This window comes from Bacillus rossius, chromosome 1, assembly GCF_032445375.1.
Source record: "Bacillus rossius redtenbacheri isolate Brsri chromosome 1, Brsri_v3, whole genome shotgun sequence".
Lineage (NCBI taxonomy): Eukaryota > Metazoa > Arthropoda > Insecta > Phasmatodea > Bacillidae > Bacillus > Bacillus rossius.
Genome location: NC_086330.1, coordinates 174,214,048 through 174,237,711, shown reverse-complemented (window position 1 = coordinate 174,237,711; position 23,664 = coordinate 174,214,048). Strand labels below are relative to the sequence as shown.

The window sequence follows — 23,664 nt, the reverse complement described above, 5'->3', positions numbered from 1 at the left end:
ACCTCTTCGAGTCATTACGCACAACTGACTAGAAAGTATAAATGTGTTGGATTTTATACAATTTCGTCAGTAAAATGCAAGTCGTCAAGCAAGAAGTGTGTTTGCCCGTGCACATTACGCAAGACGATGTATTTAGTGCGCGTGAATCACGACTTGGCTTACTGTTGCCTTCTGCCGTATGTTGCATAATGGCGGGTCCGTCCAACTGCGGCAAAAAGTGCGTTTTACCGAGTTTATTGGAGGAACCAAATGGTCTTCGTTTTGAAAAATGTTTACCTCTATTCCAAATCATTGCAACAGCCAAAGTACCAGCGCCTAGCTACTGTTCTAAGTTCGGTGGATGGTCTGGAATATTTTCCATTTAATGATAATGCAGATGTGGTACCTCCATGCGAAACAAAAGCCAATTTCGTGTTTGTTTTCGACGATGTAATGTGCGAGAAGCAAGTCATAATACAAGAGTACTTTTCCATGGGCAGACACTACTAGGTAGACTGTGTTTACCTGTGTCAGACGTACAGTCGTATTCCAAAACATCTCCTACGAGACAACGCGAATATCATAGTGCTTTTTCACATGGACGAACTTAATTTACGTCACGCTTATGATGATCACGTAAACACCGACATGACATTCCAGGAATTCAAAGACATGTGCTCCTTGTGTTGGAAAGTAGAACACGGATTCCTAGTTATAGTCAAAGACTGGCCTCTATATAAGGGCAGGTACAGACGAGGTTTCGATCAGTTTATCGACAAACATGAGTCATAGCATTTCAAAATTCGTTCGTAGCGGCAGACATACTGTATGTCACGACTACGATATCCGCAAATACATTATACTACTGGCTCAAAAAGTAGAAAATGTGAAAAAAAAAATTACTAGAGTATCTCGTTGCCATCGACCAGCGTGTGGAAGACTCGGATTCTCGCATTCGCGTAGTGATTGAAGTATCGAATGCACAAAGACGTGACGATTTGAGGACTTTTCAAAGTAGTCTGAAAGGATTACTATCTCACTTGTCAACAAATTCAGGTTCAGTCAAACACAAGAAAGAAGTTTCTGCGAACGAATAAAAAAGTTTAAAAGGAGGTCTTGCAATAAGTTTTCAGCCAGTATAATGTCGGACCTGGCCAGTGACCTTCATCGAGCTATACAGTCTGTTCGTGAAAAATATCTACTTGCTAGACGAACCAGACTTGCACGTGAGATGGAAAATGAGGAGATATTTAAACCAATCACTAGTCACCTCGACAAACTTAAAAATAAGGAAGAACCAGCCATCTATATGGAGACAGAAGTTGAAGATGAAATGCACACTGTAAAGAAGAGAAAGTATGAGCCAGATCGAGAAGAAGAGGACTTAACGAGTACAGAGTCCATGCACAAGAAAAAAATACCGAAAAAGGGACACCAAGTTGATGCAATGGTCCGACCATACCTGATATCGTTTACGAGTCGGAATAATGACACGACCTACGGAGTGTACAGAAAACATAATAGGTGGTTCCTCGGTGCTAAGGAAATAGACTTTCTACCAGGAAATATCGTGTGCGTAGACGAGTTCAAAACGCGCGGAACTCCGGGTCTGTACGAATTGCTGTTTCGCAGGGAGCCAAAAGGATATTCTCACAAAGACTTACAAGAGTACAAAAAACTGCTAGAGCTAACCAATGCACATTTTCGCGATAAAAATCCAGACAGTTGTGTATATAAAGACGAAGATCATGAAAAAATTGACATTCTCGCTATTCTCTTCAGTGAACTAACGATATATATTGAAGGTTTAAAAAAGCTAGAAAGTGATCAGATATTTTACTATGTATATTAGGACGACCCCAATGAATTAGTTCAAAATCTTAGAATTCTACATGCTTCGCTTAGTGTAGGAAACTATTCGCACATCAACGAAATAGTCTCCGTACTTGAAGAACTGAGGGAAGCCGGCTACATACAATGAGTCGGACCAGAATCGCTCGCGAACTTCATTCTCCTGCTAGACGAAAATACCTTCTTCGCAAAGTCATAGTTCGTGGGATTGATGATTTATTCCAGGTGGACCTTGTTGAGATGATACCGTATTCCCGATTAAATAAAGGTTTCAAGTACATGTTGACAGTCATCGATGTTTAAAGCAAGTTCGCTTGGGCTAGACATGTAAAATCAAAGACTGCAACTGACGTAGCTGAGGCCATGAACAATATTTTGCAGGGTGGACATGTACCGTCACACCTGCAAACGGACCTCGGAAAATAATTCTACAATGCAACCTTCAAGGCTTTGAATAAGAATTATGGCATCAAACACTACTCTACATTTAGTAACGTCAAAGCCTCCGTTGTCGAAAGGTTTAACAAAACTTTGCGTTCCAAGATGTGGCGCCAGTTCACGGCTAACGGAAATTACATGTGGCTTGACATCTTGCCGAAACTAACAAGCGAGTATATCTCCACAGTGCATTCTACCACGAAAATGAAGCCAAAGGACGTAAAGGACAATCGCATGCTTCAAACAGTGTTCTCCAACACGAAGAAGAAAGATCCACGAAAGCTTAAAGCTAACGTCGGTGACATTGTGCGAATCTCCAAGCATAAAGGTGTCTTGAGAAAGGATTCACTGCGAACTGGAGTCCTGAACTTTTCCGTGTGACACATGTTCGTGAATCAGAGCCTAGGACCTACTACCTCAAAGATTTGAACTACAAACCTATCCATGGCGGCTTCTATGCCGAAGAGATTCAGCCTACGTTGTATCCCGATACGTACTTGGTGGAGAAGATTATTAAACGACGAAATGGACGGTCCTACGTCAAGTGGTGGGGCTTTCCACCTCGCTTTAATTCGTGGCTGGCAGATGCAGAAATCGAGAAATCCACAAGACTTTAGTAATTTGTCTGTGTTTTTTTTGTACTTTTAGTAGTGTAGAATTAATGTAATAAAATTTTTTAAAAGACATTGCGGTGTTTTGTTATTTTCTCAAACCTAACACTTTTGTAGTATTTTTTAAAAATTAAAGTTGTTTTGTATCGGTCAGGGATCGAACCAAGTATAGATTCTATAGGTAGATTAATGATTGATTTTTTATAAATTTATGGGTCAATAAATACAAATATCCAAGATGGCAGTCGTAATGGCTTATAGAATGATGGTGTTAGTTGATTTTAAGCCTCTTTTAGTATTTTGATCATGATTTATTGAAATTATTATTTTTTATATAAAATTAAATGTTTTGCATCATCCAGGGATCGAACGAAGGACAGGAATCGATCGAATCTATCAGTATATTTGTTTCCAATTTATTTAATGAATTTTGAACTTTTTCCCGCATATCAGGCATTAAAAATTACGGATTTCCAAGATGGCGCCCAAATTTCAAGATGGAAGGCACCTTAGTAATAATAAATTATTACTGCACTCTAGTGGGTAAGAATTAAACTACAATGGCGTCAGCACACTTTAGCCGACGATACAATGATGATCGCTTCCAGCAAACGAAGACAAGATGGCGGACATGACGTCATACTTGATGACGTTATATATACTTTGACATAAGTGGTGGGGGTCAGTCTGCCTGCATCTACTGTGAGGGAAGGATCAGCCGCCATTTTTATTTTTTATTTTTTTGCCCTCACCGGGTTCGAACCGAGGACTCCGAGCTCCGTGTCGTAAAAGTAAATGTTTAAAATATTTTTTATTAAAATTTTATTATTGAATTTTTTTGATAAATTTTAAATTTTTTTCATTAAAATCGGATAATAATAAATAAAAGAGTTAAAGATGGCGACCGTTACGGAAATTGCAGCAGTGAAGTCATAATTCAAAATGGCGGAAAACACAACGTCGGAATGTTCTAGAAAACATAATGACGTCATCCAAAATGGCGGATCCAAAATAGCCGCCGGGGTCAAGGTCAAGGTCACGGTACTACTTGTCCCGTTACGCTGTGTCCCGTTACGCTCATCCAAGATGGCCGCCGTTACGTCAGAGGAATCTGTCATTGACCCGGCACCAGCACCTCAACCCTGAACCCTAAAGCCGAAGCCCCTTTTCTATACTACTATTATGTAGTTTAACGATCGTCCACCGATTTTCAGCACAATCGGTACGGTTATTTAAAAGTTATGTTGAATTATCTTATACGTTTTTGTACGAACAATGGATTTTTACAGTTACACATAATAATTCAAATTACACCTGGGATCTGGTTTTCATTGCTTATTACAAAAACAATTTCGGCAATAAAGGTTAATTATTCTTGCATTTTAAAAATCTGATTACTAGTATAATTTCAAGTATTTATTCTTTTATTATTAAAATAAAATTGATTCAATTTTATTCATAAAAGTAGGCAATCATTTGATCAATGTTTTGTTATGACGTCACGTTAAACTATCGTCCGTAAATCGACTTTTCCGACAACCAATTTTTTTTGACAGTTGAGTGAAATATTTTGTTAAGTGTTGGTGAGCCTATACAATTTGATGAAAGGGCACCTTAAGGTGCATCAATTTCATTTTAATGCTGTCATTCAAGCCTGGTGTCAACAACACCCACCGGAACCTTCTCCAACGGATTTGCCCGCTTAATCACACGTTGGAGCAAGTGCTTGGAAAGGAATAGGGACTATGTCGAAAGGATAGCATACAGTTCACAGAGATTAAAGCTTCAAAACAAACACAACCTGCACAGTTTCGAAGTTTACCGAAGTAAAAGGTTAAGTTCGGTCAGTGCAATTAATACAGTTATTTTTTTTCCGGGGGGCTATAATGAAAGGTTGATTAGGTTTAGAATAGTGTTATTAAAAATACCCTATGACAATAAAATAAATAAATACTTTCAATATGGTGGTTTTATTTTCACAAGTGATCAGCAAGAATTGGAGAACTTCGGAACTTTTCGGGTGTGGCTCTCATCCGTGTGAACTGTAGGTTTAATATGTCGTAACGTGAATAGTTCATTACATATAGGCATGGAGTTAGGAATTATCAGGAGACGGCGTGCTTTGACGTAGTTGAAATCACTTTTTAACCTCAACATTACCATATTATTATGCCCAAAACAGTAATTTTTATAAAAAAAAATCATTTAAAATGGATTCTACACTGCAAACACAACACTTCAGCGAATATGTTTTGGGCATCCAACCAATATGGGGCAACAATTAACAAAAAAAAAAAACGACTTTACACACTGGTCATGTTATCATGTGGATGTGGCCACCCCCTCCATAGAGGACACACCTAGCCTTCAGGTACGACAAAAAAAAGTGTGAAGTTCAGGTAACGAATTAAAGTGACATCAATGGAGGCATTACTTTTCAGTGAACCCTCGCATGGAGCGCCAGGGGGTGGGCGGCTGAGCACTCACTTGACCACGTGTATGACGTCGATCTGCAGGATGAAGGCAGCGTCCTGGCGGCTGACCACCACCTCGTGCCACACCAGGTCGTCCAGCCGCAGACCTTTGGGCGACACCACCTCCGTCTCGCCGGCGCCCACATTGATGCGAACCTGCGGGCAACAAGCCACCACACATCACCCTTCCAACTAGAGACCTGGTCGAAAAGATCAACTGAAATGGGTTTCTAAGTCCAATTGTGTGGAGTCTCACGCGAACATTTCCAGCTGTATTCTTTTAAAACATTTATTTTGCACATATACATAACTGCCGATTTACACTGTAAATCATAGAAAAAACCTAAAGAATGGATAAAGATAAATGGATACAAAACCCTTAGAAAACAAACCAAAATCAGCCAATGTCAAGTGTTAAATGTAAAGACAGAACCTACAGAGAATTCCATGTAAGGAATTAGTCACAACAATACTACAGCACAGTGGACTGACAACGCCAAGACAGGTGAAACAAGGACCGTAAATACAGGAAAAAAACACAACAACCTTGGAAAACACAGTGTTAAAAACAGTAACTCCACGATGACACTAAAGAGATAATCTGTACAACCCAACAAAAATACACAGCGACGCACAGGCCAACCCAGCAATGAAATTAAACCGATATTCAGGAGACTTAACGACGACAGCACAGACGAATACAGTAAGGTTTCCTAAGGCAAAACAGTTGCGAAATTTTGGGAAACTGAGATCTGTTCCCGTCATCAGACACAAACAGATAGCAATGGTATATGTCTTAATGTTTTCAATTAATCTACCCCATTGCAAGAATCACTAAACAAACAGTATTTTTGACGTGGCGTCTAATAAATCCATGAACGCCGGCTGCACGCACGAAAAAAGTGTCCTGTAACGCACATTGTCCCACAACGGATGTCCCACTACGGATGTGTCTTGTTATGCTCATTGTACGCATGCGTGGCATCTTTCTTCCACTCGATTAAAACAACCATCGATTTGACTTTTCAATCATATTTTCGTCGTTTAATTATTAATATTATGTAATTTAACGATCGTCCACCGATTTTCAGCACAATCGGTACAGTTATTAATTTCCCGCCTACCAATATAAGAAATAAGCATGGCGGACTACATAAGTTTTTAAAACTTCCGCAACACAAAACAAAATTTTTATAAATATATTTATATAATATCTGAAACAATTGTTTCCAATATTTTTGTACTTGTAAAAATAAATAGACAATAGGAAAAAAACTTCTAGCGCCTGCGGCATTGTCAACACACACTTCATACGTGTACTGCATGTTAGTAGAATAGTATAGCCGGTCCGGAAACAGGATGCAGGATGTGGTGGTGGTGTCGGCGTCCGCCATCTTGGATTTGTGACGTCACGGCGGCAAAAATTCCTCAAAATTCCTCAAAAATGACTCAAAATGACTCAAAATTTCCTGTTTTGAGGAAAAATTACCCGTTTTCGAGGGAAAAATTCCCGTTTCGAGGGAAAATTTCCCGATTTATTCCTTAAAAATCCCAGCGGCTGAAAATTCCTAAAACTGGCTTAAGCATCCTTAACTCAAGCCAGCGTTAAGCCATTTATAGGATTATGACGTCACCGCTGCAGTTTCCGTTACGCCCGCCATCTTTAAATTTACTATCCAATTTTAATGAAATAGAAATTTTTTTAAAATTTATAAAAAAATTCAATTAATAAAATTTTAATAAAAAATATTTAAAAAACATACGTTAACGACACGGAGCTCGGAGTCCTCGGTTCGAACCCGGTGAGGGCGAAAAAAAATAAAAATGGCGACCGATCCTTCCACCACGGAAGTCACCTACAGACTAACCTACCACCACCAATAACAAGGTCAACTATTATGATGTCATGTCCGCCATCTTGTCTTCGTCTGCTGGTAGCCATCATCTTGTTATCGTCGGCGAGAGTGCGCTGACGCCATGTTATTTTAATTCTTATCCGCTAGAGTGCAGTAATCATTTATTATTGCTGTGTCACCCGCCATCTTGTCATTTGGCCGCCATCTTGAAAATCCATAGTTATTTAGCTAGAAATTCGAGAAAAATTCCAAAATTCATTAAATAAATCACTCATTAAATTACAGATTGATTCGATCAGTTCCAGTCCTTGGTTCGATACCCGATCGATGCAATAATGTTTAATTTGATGTAAAAGAATAATTATTTCATTATTCCATGTTCAACATTCTTAAAGAGACATTAAAACCTCTACTGTCATCATCATCCTATAAGCCATCAACACCAACATATTGGTAATTCATAATTTTAATGCTAGAGATTCGGAAAAAGTTCAGAAATCATTAAATAAATTTCCAATCAATGTACTGATTAATTAGATCGACTTAGGTCCTTGGTACGATTCTGGACGATGAAAAAAAATAACAATTTAACATAATAGTGACAGGATCGAGAAAAAAACAAAAACAACACAAGTTCTTTCACAAACATAATATTTATTACATAATATATATTCTACTACAGGATCACTTACGAAAGCCAGCAATCTTATAATCATTTAGTTCCGCAGCGGTGTGAAATGACTAATTCTTAGCTCCAATCGGTTTATACTAGACAGAGTCCAGCCAGAACCTTTACAGACATAGTCCACCTCTTCTTGACAGAGTTTCTGGATACCGTATTTAACAGTTTGCTTCACATCGTTAGAACTGTAAATTACTGCAGCCGATGTCTTGAATGCACACTTCTTCACTTTGTCATCGAACGGATATGGCTTTCCATATATACAGTCCAACCACAAGTTATATTTCAAAGGTCCGTTTGTTGCTACATCATCAGTAAGCTGATTGATTATCTTCTGTCTGATATCATCAAGAAAATTACAAATGTCCTTTGACTCACCGAACGTATTTAGATAATAGTAGTCTTTCAACGTTCCACGAAATGCAGACTGCGCCAAGTAGAAGCCATTATCGTTCACTTGTAATGCTCCGAACACAGTCTTAGGTTTAGTTCCATGTTCAGACGTCATAACAATCGGTTGCTGGGCATCCGTTTTCTTGCTTGTACGCTTTCGTGTCTCCAATCTAAAGCGAGGAGTCGAAATGTCGGCAGGTAGTTCAGCAGTAGGAGCACAGACTCCACCTTTACATTTTTTCGCATGATGTCGCAAACTGTCAATTCGAGTAAACCATTTAAGGCACTCATCACATCGAAACTTCATGCGAGATGGATTCTTCGTGCATTTGCTCCGCTCATGTCTTCGTGCATCATGGGAAAATGCGAACGACGTATCACAGTAGCTGCAAGGATACCGTAGTGATGAAGACGATCCTTTCAGACCCGATCCAGATACAGGCGTTGCAACAGTAGTACCATCTCCAGGCATACTCTTATGCACATCGACGCATCGTTGTTGTGACGAAACCTTTACTTTCTGCCGCACAGCAGGACCTTTGCATGCCTTCATGTGCGTTTTCATATTATCTTTTCTGGCAAATTGCTTATGACATTTCTCACAAACAAACATTTTACGATATAGGTTCTTGGCACATTCTCTATTCTCATGTCGTCGAGCATTGCTGTTGTTTGAGAAAATCTGGTTGCAGTAACAGCACCGATGTTCGTTAGTTGTTGTCGATTCGGCATCCATTGAAGTCTCCATTCATGGTGAACCAGCGTTCGCCGAGTTTCCCTGCACATCCAGCTCAGTAGTCATTAAGCTATCTTCTGCTGGTGGTATCACATCTGTTGAAATCTCCTCCAATGTTGACGCCGTCGTTGCCAACGGGATCTGCACCTTCTCCATCGTAGCTGTCGTCAAGGTTCCCGTAGACGATGGTACAACCCCGAGTTCGACGTTAAAGACGGTAAAGATGCCATCGAGGTCTCAAGAACAGGTAATTACGCGACTTATGCACCAGAAGAAATAATCTAGGTAATCCTTACACCGACGACGTCAGTAACAAACTAAGCATCCTGTTGTCTAGAGCTCGCTTATATATACATGCACCGTATGGAACAATACGCTAGTCAAATCAAGAACCATTTACAATAATACTAGAGTCAAAACAACATTAAAAATAGAAGGACCATCAACGAAAAGGCAGCACATTTGGAAGCACCGACAACGAAAAGGCAGAACATTTGGAAGCACCGACAACGAAAAGGCAGCACATTTGGAAGCACCGACAACGAAAAGGCAGCACATTTGGAAGCACCGACAACGAAAAGGCAGCACATTTGGAAGCACCGACAACGAAAAGGCAGCACATTTGGAAGCACCGTCATCGAAAAGGCAGCACATTTGGAAGCACCGTCATCGAAAAGGCAGCACATTTGGAAGCACCGACAACGTAAAGGCAGCACATTTGGAAGCACCGACAACGTAAAGGCAGCACATTTGGAAGCACCGACAACGTAAAGGCAGCACATTTGGAAGCACCGATAACGTAAAGGCAGCACATTTGGAAGCACCGACAACGTAAAGGCAGCACATTTGGAAGCACCGACAACGTAAAGGCAGCACATTTGGAAGCACCGACAACGTAAAGGCAGCACATTTGGAAGCACCGACAACGTAAAGGCAGCACATTTGGAAGCACCGACAACGAAAAGGCAGCACATTTGGAAGCACCGACAACGAATAGGCAGCACATTTGGAAGCACCGACAACGAAAAGGCAGCACATTTGGAAGCACCGACAACGTAAAGGCAGCACATTTTGAAGCACCGACAACGAATAGGCAGCACATTTGGAAGCACCGACTACGAAAAGGCAGCACATTTGGAAGCACCGTCAACGAAAAGGCAGCACATGTGGAAAGCACCGACAACTAAAAGGCAGCACATTTGAAAGCACCGACAACGTAAAGGCAGCACATTTGGAAGCACCGACAAACGAAAAGGCAGCACATTTGGAAGCACTGACAACGAAAAGGCAACACATTTGGAAGCACCGACAACGAAAAGGCAGCACATTTGGAAGCACCGACAACGTAAAGGCAGCACATTTTGAAGCACCGACAACGAATAGGCAGCACATTTGGAAGCACCGACTACGAAAATGCAGCACATTTGGAAGCACCGACAACGAAAAGGCAGCACATGTGGAAAGCACCGACAACTAAAAGGCAGCACATTCGGAAGCACCGACAACGTAAAGGCAGCACATTCGGAAGCACCGACAACGAAAAGGCAGCACATTTGGAAGCACCGACAACGAAAAGGCAACACATTTGGAAGCACCGACAACGAAAAGGCAGCACATTTGGAAGCACCGACAACGTAAAGGCAGCACATTTTGAAGCACCGACAACGAATAGGCAGCACATTTGGAAGCACCGACTACGAAAATGCAGCACATTTGGAAGCACCGACAACGAAAAGGCAGCACATGTGGAAAGCACCGACAACTAAAAGGCAGCACATTCGGAAGCACCGACAACGTAAAGGCAGCACATTCGGAAGCACCGACAACGAAAAGGCAGCACATTTGGAAGCACCGACAACGAAAAGGCAACACATTTGGAAGCACCGACAACGAAAAGGCAGCACATTTGGAAGCACCGCCAACGAAAAGGCAGCACAATTTGGATGCATCATCGAATAAGGAAGCACATTTGGAAGCTCCATCAACTAAAAAAGACAAAAAGGAAGCACAAGTTACGAGATCTAAGTCTTAGTAAGAAATCATAATACAAGAAATAAAAACATTACATTCTTATAATTTAAATTATTTATTTTATTGCTTTACATTATACAAATGCAAGTAAAACAAGTCAATATTGTATGTAGCCAGCATTCCTTAGTTCCTTAAATATGAAGGATATTTCTTTGATGCACGAATAGTTTCCTGCACAAAGCGAACCATGTAGAAGTCTTAGCCGGTCAACCAATATGTTTGGATCTTTCCATGATGTGTAATCATTCTCTTGTACCACCATCTTCCTTGCACCTTTATAATAAATATTATGATCTCTGGTGTCTTCCGTTCGACGATTTACTTATATCTTCAGCTTCCTGTAACAATATCTCGTCGGCCCGGTGTCTGAATTCCAGATCCTTGCTTAATGAATATGCAATATCGTGCTGCTTGCACTTTTCGGCAAAAGAATTAATGCAAAATCACCGCGAGCTAACCTTTTCGCTAGTTTAGTGCCGGGGCCGCAGAATCTGTAGCCGGGAATGTGTAGCTCGAATGGCAGATTGTTTATCAGCGAGTTCACGAGTCATGCACCGATGTGTTTTTGTTCTTCCCTATTCGAGTCATTGCGCACAACTGACCAGAAAGTATAAATATTTTTGATTTAATACAATTTCTTCAGTACCATGCAAGTCGTCAAGCAAAAATTGTGTTTTCCCGTGCGCATTACGCAAGACGATGTATTTTAGCGCGTGAATCACGACATGGCTTACTGTTGCCTTCTGCTGTACGATGCATAATAGCGGGTCCGTCCAACTGCGGTAAAACGTGCGTTCTACTGAGTTTATAAGAGGAACCAAGTTGTCTTAGGTTCGAAAATGTTTACCTCTATTCCAAATCGTTGCAACAGCCAAAATACCAGCGCCCAGCTACGGTTCTACAATCGGGGGATGGTCCGGAGTATTTTCCATTTAATGATAATGCGGATGTGGTACCTCCAAGCGAAACAAAAGCCAATTCCATGTTTGTTTTCGACGATGTAATGTGCGTGAAGCAAGGCATAATACAAGAGTACTTTTCCATGGGCAGACACGCCAAGGTAGACTGCGTTTACCTGTGTCAGACGTACAGACGTATTCCAAAACATATCCTACAAGACAACGCAAATGTTATAGTACTTTTTCGCATGGACGGTTTTAATTTACGTCACGCTTATGACGATCACGTAAATACCGACATGACATTCCAGGAATTTAAAGACATGTGCTCCTTGTGTTGGATAGACGAACACGGATTCCTAGTTATAGTCAAAAACTGGCCGCTACATAAGGGCAGGTACAGACGAGGTTTCGATCAGTTTATCGTCAAACATGAGTCATAGCATTTCGAAATTCGGCTGTAGCAGTAGAGACTTACGTACTGCTATAAAGTCTCATGATGATGTTATCCGCAAATACATTTTTCTACTGGCTCAAAAAAGTAGAGAGTGTGAAAAAATAAATACTAGAGTATCTCGTTGCCATTGACCAGCGCGTGGAAGCTTCAGATTCTCGCATTCGCGACATGATCGAAGTATCGAATGCACAAATACGTGACGATTTAAGGACTTTACAAAGTAGTCTAAAAGCATTACTAACTCGCTTGCCACAAAATTCAGATTTAGCCAAACACAAGAAAGAAGATTTCGCGAACGAATAAAAAAGTATAAAAGAAGGTATTGCAATATGTTTTCAGCCAGTACAATGTCGGACCTGGCATGACCTTTATCGAGCTATACAGTCTGATTGTGAAAAATATCTACTTGTTAGACGAATCAGACTTGCACGTGAGATGGAAAATGAAGAGATATTTAAACCAATCACTAATCGCCTCATCGAACTTAAAAATAAGGAAGAACCAGCCATCTATATGGAGACAGAAGTTGAAGATGAAATGCACACTGTAAAGAAAAGAAAGTATGAGCCAGATAGAGAAGAAGAGGACTTAACGAGTACAGAGTCCATGCACAAGAAAAAAATACCGAAAAAGGGACACCAAGTTGATGCAATGGTCCGACCATACCTGATATCGTTTACGAGTCGGAATAATGACACGACCTACGGAGTGTACAGAAAACATAAAAGGTGGTTCCTCGGTGCTAAGGAAATAGACTTTCTACCAGGAAATATCGTGTGCGTAGAAGAGTTCAAAACGCGCGGGACTCCGGGTCTGTACGAATTGCTGTTTCGCAGGGAGCCTAAAGGATATTCTCACAAAGACTTACAAGAGTACAAAAAACTGCTAGAGCTAACCAATGCACATTTTCGCGATAAAAATCCAGACAGTTGTGTATATAAAGACGAAGATCATGAAAAAATCGACATTCTCGCTAATCTCTTCAGTGAACTAACGATATATATTGAAGGTTTAAAAAAGCTAGAAAGTGATCAGATATTTGACTATGTATATTAGGACGACCCCAATGAATTAGTTCAAAATCTTAGAATTATACATGCTTCGCTTAGTGTAGGAAACTATTCGCACATCAACGAAATAGTCTCCGTACTTGAAGAACTGAGGGAAGCCGGCTAAATACAATGAGTCGGACCAGAATCGCTCGCGAACTTCATGCGCCTGCTAGACGAAAATACCTTCGTCGCAAAGTCATAGTTCGTGGGATTGATGATTTATTCCAGGCGGACCTTGTTGAGAAGATACTGTATTCCCGATTAAATAAAGGTTTCAAGTACATGTTGACGGTCATCGATGTTTATAGCAAGTTCGCTTGGGCTAGACCTGTAAATTCAAAGACTGCAACTGAAGTACCGAAGGCGATGAACAATATTTTGCGGGATGGACGTGTACCGTCGCACCTGCAAACGGACCTCGGGAAATAATTCTACAATGCAAACTTAAAGGCTTTAATGAAGAAGTATGGCATCAAACACTACTCTACATTTAGTAACGTCAAAGCCTCTGTTTTCGAAAGGTTTAACAGAACTTTGCGTTCCAAGATGTGGCGACAGTTCACGGCTAACGGAAATTACATGTGGCTTGACATCTTGCCGAAACTCATAAGCGAGTATAATTCCACAGTGCCTTCTACTACGAAAATGAAGCCAAAGGACGTAAAGAACAATCGCCTGCTTCAAACAGTGTTCTCCAACACGAAGAAGAAAGATCCACGAAAGCTTAAAGCTAACGTCGGTGACATTGTGCGAATCTCCAAGCATAAAGGTATCTTCGAGAAAGGTTTCACTGCGAACTGGAGTTCTGTACTTTTCCGTGTGACACATGTTCGTGAATCAGAGCCTAGGACCTACTACCTCGAAGATTTGGACCACAATCCTATTCGTGGCGGCTTCTATGCTGAAGAGATTCAGCCTACGTTGTATCCCGATACGTACTTGGTGGAGAAGATTATAAAACGAAGAAACGGACGGTCCTACATCAAATGGTGGGGCTTTCCACCTCGCTTTAATTCGTGGGTGGCAGATGCAGAAATCGATAAATCCACAAGACTTTAGTAATTTGTGTTTTTTTTGTACTTGTAGTAGTGTAGAATTTATGTTATAAATTTTTTGGTTTTTTAAAAGAACTTGCGGTGTTTTTATTTTCTCAAACCTGCCATTTTAGTATTACTTTTTTAAATTTTAAATTTGTTTTGTATCGGCTAGGGATCGAACCAAGGACAGGAATCGATATAATCATTCAGTATTGTAAAAAGTTAATTTTTTGATGAATTTTGGAATTTTTTTCATTAAATCGGATAATAAATAAAGATTTCACAATGGTGAACTTAACGATAATTGCAACAGTTACGTCTTAATACAAGATGGTGGTTCTGTCTCGAATAGGTGATGATATTATTACTTCAAATTTAAAAAATTTTACAAGCCCGAATATGCATGTTATTTTTATATATACCTCATTTAATTCTCAGTCTTGTAAATTTCTCGATGGCCGTGCGGTTAAAGGCGTATGTTTTCCAACCTAGAGATCAGAGCTGCGATGGTTCGAATCACAGCGCTTCCAATGTATTTTGAATAAAAAATTTAATTTAATATGTCGATAAGGACTATAATAGCAATGGTATGTAATGGAACATCGACCTTATGTGATGAGACAGAACGACGCTGGTGCTCTCTAGGAACAATTAGCAGAAACAAAGTCGACGGTATCCAAGATGGCGGTCTCCAACAGAACAAAAAAAATCAAGAGCGACGCTGGCGCTCTCTAGGAACAAACAACAGAAACAAAGTCGACGACATCCAAGATAGTGACCTCCTGTGGAACAGAAAAAAATTAATATGGCATCGCTGACGAAAATTTCATCATAATGTGTGGGGCGCTCGATTTACAGATGGCGGATCCAAGATGGCTACCGGGGTCAAGGTCAAAGTCAAAGGTCAAGGTAATGGTCATTAAAGATGGCCGTCATGACGTCACAATCCAAGATGGTGGATGGGCCTCCGGCTCCACACCCTGAACCCTGTCCCAGTAGCCCCATTTGTATACTACTGCTTTCTTTTCGTTGATTGTGCTTCCAAATGTGCGTCATTTTAGTTGATTTTTCCTTCCTCTTTGATAAATATGCTTCCGATTGTGCTTCCTTTTCTACGATTGTGCTTCCAATTGTTCTTCCTTTTCATTCATTGAGCTTCCAATTGTGCTTCCTCTTTATCAAAAGTGCTCACGGATGTGCTTCCTTTTCGTAAATTGTGCGTCCTATTGTGCTTCGTTTTTGTTGAATGTGCTTCCTTTTTGTCAAATGTGCTTCCGAATATACCCCCTTTTCGTTATTGTGCGTCCTATTGTACTTCCTTCTCGTTTATTGTGCTTCTAAATGAGCTTCATTTTCTATGATTGTGCTTCCTCTTTGTCGTATGTGCTACCGATTGTGCTTTATTTTCGTTTATTGTTCTTCCTTTTCTTTGATTGTGCTTTCGATTGTGCTTCCTTTTCGTTAATTGTGTTTCCAAATGTACGTCCTTTTCGTTTTAAGTGTGTGTTCCTATGTGTTCTATGTGTGTCCAGTGTGTGTACGTTGGCTCCATTGCGTGTCCTGTTTGTACTGTATGTTCATTGCGTGTCCTGTGTGTACTGTGTGTCCAGTGTGTGCAGTGTGATCTTTTGTTGAATGTGTATAGTTTCTTTAAATGTGCGTAGTCAGATATGTAGTCGCTCTGAACATTTACTGGTTTAAAACCTCGTGGTCCTGATAAAATTATTTTTAAGTGATTATTGGTCCTTTTGTAATTGTAAAACCTGTTTTACTGTTCTAAATGCTTGTTATTTGTTTTATCGGTACTTAAAATCTGACAGTTCAAAAAAACTTTTCTTAAATGCTTGAAATGTTATATTAGCTGTCGACGAAGGCCTTGTGGTTCGGAGACATCTGGTCTATACATCTTACATTGTTCATTTCCTGGTCTCGTGGTCTGAAAATGCTTGGTCTATATGTATAGCATTGAACGTGAACTGGTTGGAATGTATTTCATGCATCGAAATTAAATAGACATCCATTTTAGGCAGCGCGACAACTTCTTTGTTTCGGTTGTCACGTATCTTGTCTTTTGTTGTTTTTCTTAGAGTGAATGATTAATAAACTACATAGGAAACAAAATAAAAATAATATTTTATGCTTTAGTTACCATTTTCACTGGCTGAGAATCAAACCAAAGTCGGAAATCTATCGCGTTAATAACTATTTTAAGAAGAGTTTTTTTATGAATTTGGAATTGTTTCAGAATTTCTAGGTTAATAACTATGAATTTCCAAGATGTCAGCCAATTTTTTCAAGATGGCGAATACCGTGAGTGATAAGTGTCTGTTAATAAATAATACTGCACTTTAGTGGCTAAGAATTAAACTTATATGATGGCAACACACACTAGCAGATAACAGGTGTACCTACTACGTGACACAAGCGCTCCTACTAACAAGTATTGAAAACAAGATGGCGGTGGCGTCCTCTAGCAGGCGATGTGTGTTAACTAGCGCTCCTGGTAGCGGACACTGAAAATAAGATGGTGGATTCAAGATAGTCACCGGGGTCAAAGTCAAAAGTCAAGGTTAAAGGTCAATGTCAAATGTCATGGTTAAAGGTAAATGTCATAAGGTCAAGGTCAAATGTCAATGTTAAGGTAAAAGTCCAAAGTCAAAGGTCAAGGACAAAGGTCGAGGTTAATGTTAATTGTTTAAGGTCAAGGTAAAAATTCAAGGTCAAAGTCATAGGTCTATTCATAGGTACAAATCAAGTCAAACTTCAATGTCAAAGTTCAAGGCCAACAGTCAAGATCAAGGTCAAAGATCTAGTGGAAAAAAATTAAACTAACATGGCGTTAGCGCACTCTAGCAGACGAAATAATATTGTGGTTTCCAGCAGATGAAGACAAGATAGTGGACGTGATGTCATACTAGCTGTCGATATATATCTTGGCATTACTGGTGGGAGGTCAGTCTGCCGGCGGCTTCTGTGGAGGCAGGATCTGTCGTCATTTTTTTTATTTTTACGCTCACCGGGCTGGAATCACGGAATTAAGTCCGTGTTTTAAATTAAATTTCATGAAATTTTTGTTTAATTTTTTTTATAAATTTTAAATTTTTTCCCATTTAAATCAGAAAAAGACATGGAGTATCAAGATGGCGACCGTAACTAAAATTGCAGCGGTGACGTCATAATTCATGATGACGATCATGTCATTCTAATGTTCAAGGTGAGGCTTAGAATGGCTTGTCCATGGGGAATTTAAGCCGTTTGTAGTTATTTTGAAGCCGTTGTTGTTTTTGGGTACTATAACGGGTAATTTTCTCTCAAAACGGGAACTTTTCCCTCGAAATAGGGAATTTTTAGGTATAATGATAAATTTTTATTCATTTTTGAGGAATTTTGACAAACTTGACACCAAAATGGCAGTTACAATCCAAGATGGCGGTTGGCACCAAGCACCACAAACAGAAGCCTGTCCTCGGAGCCCTATTTACATAGTACTACAGGATTAAATTGGAAGAATAAAACGGATGTAAGTAAGGCTAACCAACACCCAGTTCTGAACCATACAACCCTTTGGCTAACCAACTAGAAGCTCTGCCCCCCGCCCCCCTACACAATTACAGAATGTTCCAGAACTCAAAGTCCAGCCAAGAACTAATTAAGTGTTAATAAATAAAACATAATTAGAAAAAGTGTCGGTAGCTTTAAATATTTAGTAGTAATTTGGTTACTTTTTGATATCACTACACTGCAACAAATTACTAGATACTGTGACTACAGATTTCTTTTACGCAATCCTGAAAAAAAACCTGTTATTGTTAAAATATAAAAATTAAATAGAGTATATTATCCCTTTAGAGAATAAAATATATTTTGCTCAACTTATGAGGCAAATAATTTGAACCTGGTAGATTTGACTATTTACAATGTAAAACAATTCACAATTATCCCTAAGCATATTATTTGAAAATAACTATTTAATTTAGCATAGTAAATAGTAGTATAGGAATGGGGCTACTGGCACAGGGTCCAGGGTGTGGAGCCTGTGGCGCCGATCCACATCTCTGACGTCACGCCCATCTGTGTCGTCACGGCGGCCATCTTGGATGAGTGTAACGGGACATAGCGTAACGGGACAAGTTTGACCTTGACCCCGACGGCCATTTTGGATCCGCCATCTTGGATCCGTCATATTGGATGACGTCAATGTGTTCTCGAACATTCCGGCATTGTGTTATCCGCCATATTGGATGATGACGTCACCGTTGCAATTTCCGTTACGGTCGCAATCTTTAACTTTTTTATTTATTATCCGATTTTATGAAATTTTTTTTAAAATTTATAAAAAAATTTAAATAATTAAATTTTAATAAATTATTTATAAAAAAACAAACATGTACGACACGGAGTTCGGAGTCCTCGGTTCGAACCCGGTGAGGGCAAAAAAAAATTAAAAATGGCGACCGATCCTTCCCCCCGTGGTGGGTGCTAGCAGACTGACTCCCACCACTTTTTTTCAAAGCATATATTTCGTCATCTAGTATGACGTCATGTCCGCCATCTTGTCTTTGATGCTGGAAGCCATCATCAATGTATCGTCGGCGAGAGTGCGCTGACGCCATGTTAGTTTGATTCTTATCCGCTAGAGTGCAGTAATCATTTATTACTGTGACACCCGCCATCTTGAAATTTGGCCACCATCTTGAAAATCCGTAATTATTTAGCTAGAAATTCGGGAAAAGTTCCAAAATTCATTAAATAAATCACTCATTAATTTACATATTGATTAGAGACTCGGTTCGATACCCGATCGATGCAATAATGTTTAATTTTATGAAAAAATAATAATTTCAATAAACCATGTTAAACTTTCGTAAAGAGACTTTAAATCCTCTACTACCATCATCCTATCAGACGTCAAGACTACCATATTGGAAATTCGTAATTTTAATGCTAGAGATTCGGGAAAAAGTTCAAAATTCATTAAATAAATTTGTAATCTATATACTGATTGATTGGATCGACTAAGGTCCTTGGTTCGATCCCTTGTCGATACAAAACAACATTAATATTTTAAAAAAGTACCACTAAAGTGTAAGGTTTGAGAAAATAAAAACACTGCAAGTTCTTTTAAAAAAACTTTTATTACATACATACTACACTACTACAAGTACAAAAAAAATACACAGACAAATTACTAAAGTTTTTTGGATTTCTCGATTGAAACAGTCTTCTTATTGTACGGACTAAGCCTTTTACATGACTTTAAATGTCTATCCGATCCAGTCATCACCGCAGCCAGAGACGGACTGAAGTCCATATCACTTATATAGTCTCATTAGCCGGTACAACACATGAGTCGAAACAATAACCATGTTCATTAAACGTGAACTAAACTTTCTCGGAGCATTTTTTATAATGATGATGTAAGCTGTCGAGACGTGAAATTAGTTTATTACATTTTATACACTGAAACAGTATTCTTTGAGCATTATTCTGACAGCTGCTCCTTTCATGTCTGCGCGCATTTGAAGTTCTAGTAAATGATGCGTCACAATATTTGCATTGATGCGATGCACGCTCTTCATGAATTGAAGTCTGGAATGCAGATGGTGCAACTTCAGCTGATGATGGAACAGCACGTATCGTTGTCTCCTCTGCAGTCGGTATCGGGATCTCCACCGCTGTCGTGATCTCCTCTGCAGTCGGTATCAGGATCTCCGACTCCATCATCGTTGCTGTCATCGAGGTCCCCGCTGCTGTCGGTAAACAGTCTATTCCGGTCGACATAACTAAATCTCACGAAACTTAATGGAGAGAGCACGTCCGTACTGCACCGCGGCCAGAGGTGAACTGCGGGTCCAGTCGTCTAAACCTCGCTTATATACCCGTGGTCTTCTGGTATACTACATGAGTCAAAATATTGTCTGTATTTAAATTTTTTTTTTATTAGGTACCTAAAAATGATAGAAATAAAAACACACCAGTTCAAGTTTTACACATTTATTTATAAAACATACACAAATACATATTAGGTTAAGGAATCAAGCATTTTCACAAGCAAAGTCTTTAATGCCGCACGAACTGACTCGTCGACTCCGGTTCAAACTGGTTTGTTGACTCCGGTTCCAACTGGTTCGCCGGTCACGCGATCAGGAACACAGGTTTCCAGCTGGTCATCTTCTGCAACGTCGACAACTCCGACAAGACATGGTCGGTGACGTCTGTGACCACGTCTACGCCTGGGCGTAGGCTCAGTGCTAGTTGGGACAGATTCACTGCCTGAACTGCGACGACGAGACGCACACCGTTTGGACGTCTGCGTAGATGCATCACAGGTCGCAACAGGTTGCAACACACCCATGTTTGGTGTTGCACATGCAGACGAGGCGACTACCTCAGCGATGCTAGCAGGAAGGATTGTGTGTGGTCTCATGTGATAGACGACACAGTTTCCAGGTTCGCAACAAGCTACCAGCTGCTGAGTCGGTTCGTAGGACACAGGAAAGTGCGCAAACCGCCAATGCTGAGCACCTCCATCACAGGTTTCTGTATATGTACGTAGATACCCGGAATCCCAGTAGCTGTACTCGACACTGCTGAAGCTAGGTCTTGCGCTCACGTACACGTTAGCAGGATGAAACGTAAACATCTTCTTGCAGGTCGAACGTCAACTGAAGGCACGTACGTATGTACGCCATTTATATATGCAGGCTCCTACTAACATTGTGTGTGCCATTTCTGCATTAACTGCGAGTTTGTGCAGGCACAGACACGTTCAAACTTGTCACGTAGCTGCACGTCGTATATTGCACTAATCTTGCGCAGGGAAGGACAGCCGTAGTCGGTCTGTAGGTCTACAATTACAACTGACGCATCACACAACTTGCTCAGCCATTTCTTCTGTTCCGGTCCGGCAACGTAGATTATTTCGTTTTGAACTAGTAAATCTTCAATAGTGTTTTAACTTGGTGGTACGGAATTTTTCTTTCGTCCCACTCCAGGCCATGGTAGTATTTACATAACCATTCGTTCGATTGTTTACTTTTTTCGTCTAGTAGTTTCCACGGATACGGAGGTCGGAAAGTGCGTGTTCGAGTCTTGTCTCCGGAGGTGACGCTAATTTCCTTGAGCACGAATCCATTTTGACTCTGGAAACCTTGCAGGTTGCAGTACATGTTGTCGCTAGCAATGCTCGGTCGTAACTAAATTATTATCGAAAACGAAACAGTATTTATGTCAGGATTTTCACAAGTTTGTCTCGACAATTGTATGATGCAAGCCGATCGTGAAGTATCAGACAAAAAGCATAGGTGTTTGGCGGAATATTTCCGCTTGTCGTTATCTCGATCCTACAGTCGATGATGTTTGAATTTATTCGATCATCCTGTTTGGAAACGTCAAACACCATTAACGGTGCCTTGTTCTTGAAACTGTCAGGACTCAGTATCGGTGACTGTCTCTGCCCATAGTAAGCTTGCTGAAACTTGGCATACATTTGATATGCGAGAAGAAATCTTCCACTTTCAAAGTCCATGTTCATGTCAACGTACGGATAACTTTCGCTGTTTAAAAATATTTTTACATTGCGTATTTGACAGTTATCGAATACGGAACGACTTACTCCTGCATTGAGCTGTCTTCCGGTCTGAAGCCCGACGATGATGTATCTTGGTTTTTCCGTAGCGAAGCTGGACTTTACTATCCAATTGATACGCTGACTATGAGGCAAGCCAGGATAAGTTTCCAGGCTCCAGGATCGGAATAGTACATCGAAGTTCTTGCCATTTTCTATGTTCTTCAACATCTTGACTCGTTCAACGGTGCTCACTTGGATGTGGGGCAGCATCCACTCGATAGACTGTAGTGTTAGCGAGACATCTTGAGGGTTTTCTGCAGCGGCGACAATTGCATTAATGTGCGTGTTGGCTAGAAGCAGTACGAGCTCTTGTTTCGAATTAATGATTATATGCTTGTAGTCCTCAGCGAATCCAAGAAGCATGGACAGAGGAACACAAACTTCGAACTTCCCTTCGGCATAAACCGGAAGCTTATATTCATCCTCGAGAGCCCAACCTGCCATCTTTGCAGCAGACAGTTCATTTGGAGTGAGCGAAAGGTAATTTTTCATAGCAGATGTTATGCCTACATCTCTCGTCTGGTCTACCTCGACGCCATTGAGTACATATGTCATGCGCTCGATTAGGTGAAGAATACCATTGCAGGATATTGATGTCGTTGTCGGGTGCGTACCATCCGCTTTTGTCAGCGTGCCTCTTATAAGTAGAAATGACTGCGAAGGTAAAGTACAAATATCTTGGTGTTGTACTGCAATGCGTACTTCCGATGGTAGTGCGTACGGTCCGAGCAGGAAAGGCTGGTACTCGTGCAATTCCATTTTCGTAATGCTGTCTTCAAAAATGACCGGATCTTCCACGTTGAGGATTTCGTCTTCCATATTTATTCGGCACTTGCCCAATACTGAGAAGATACTTTATGTTGTCAGGTGTTAATGCACCGATGTCTGGTAGAGAACTGTTCTTATTCACGGCAATACGATTTCTTTTATAACTGTTCGGTGTTACGAACTTTATGCCCATCGCTTCAAGTGCAGACGTAATGTAATTTCTTCGTCTTGAAAATTCACCAATCGTCCTCGCTGGTCAACGATTCGGACGATGACTTCGTGTGCGCACTTCACGACGACTGGAACGTAAATAATACTTTGTGGTACTTCTACCAGTTTATATCCTGGCGGGACCATCGGCGAAAACTCGTGCAGCATGTGGCTTAGTCTTCCGTTGAGATACGTTCCACTTGCCAAATTACAGTTTATTCTTATGACATTCACAGGCAAAATGTTTACTGCGCGCGTAGATTCGTACGTTCTTCCTGTATCATACACCTTTGATTCGAATCCGAGCATGGTACCTATGGTGCCAGGTTTCGTAAAGTCGACATTTTCACTGCATGTTAGAATAATTTTTTGAGTGTTCTGGATTTCCACGCAGTTGAAAGTCTACATCCTGTGGTAACATATCCCTGATGTAATTTGCAATGTCGTCAATTTCATAAGAGCCAACAGGTAACCGTATTTCATGAGCGGACCCACCGCTTTTAAGGAAGCAAATCTTGCAATTTTCCTCGTCGATATTAGGTATGGCATTATACGTTTGA

The 23,664-nt window shown here is 40.4% G+C and overlaps 1 protein-coding gene across 1 annotated transcript in view; it reads right to left on the bottom strand.

Annotated features, from left to right (window-relative positions):
- Positions 1 to 23,664, bottom strand: part of LOC134527109 (chondroitin sulfate proteoglycan 4) — a 530,625-nt gene that overhangs the window by 137,299 nt on the left and 369,662 nt on the right. Inside the window, exon 3 of the mRNA XM_063359458.1 lies at positions 5,367 to 5,509. Coding sequence (XP_063215528.1) covers positions 5,367 to 5,509 — 143 coding nt within the window. The remainder of the gene's footprint in view (positions 1 to 5,366; positions 5,510 to 23,664) is intronic.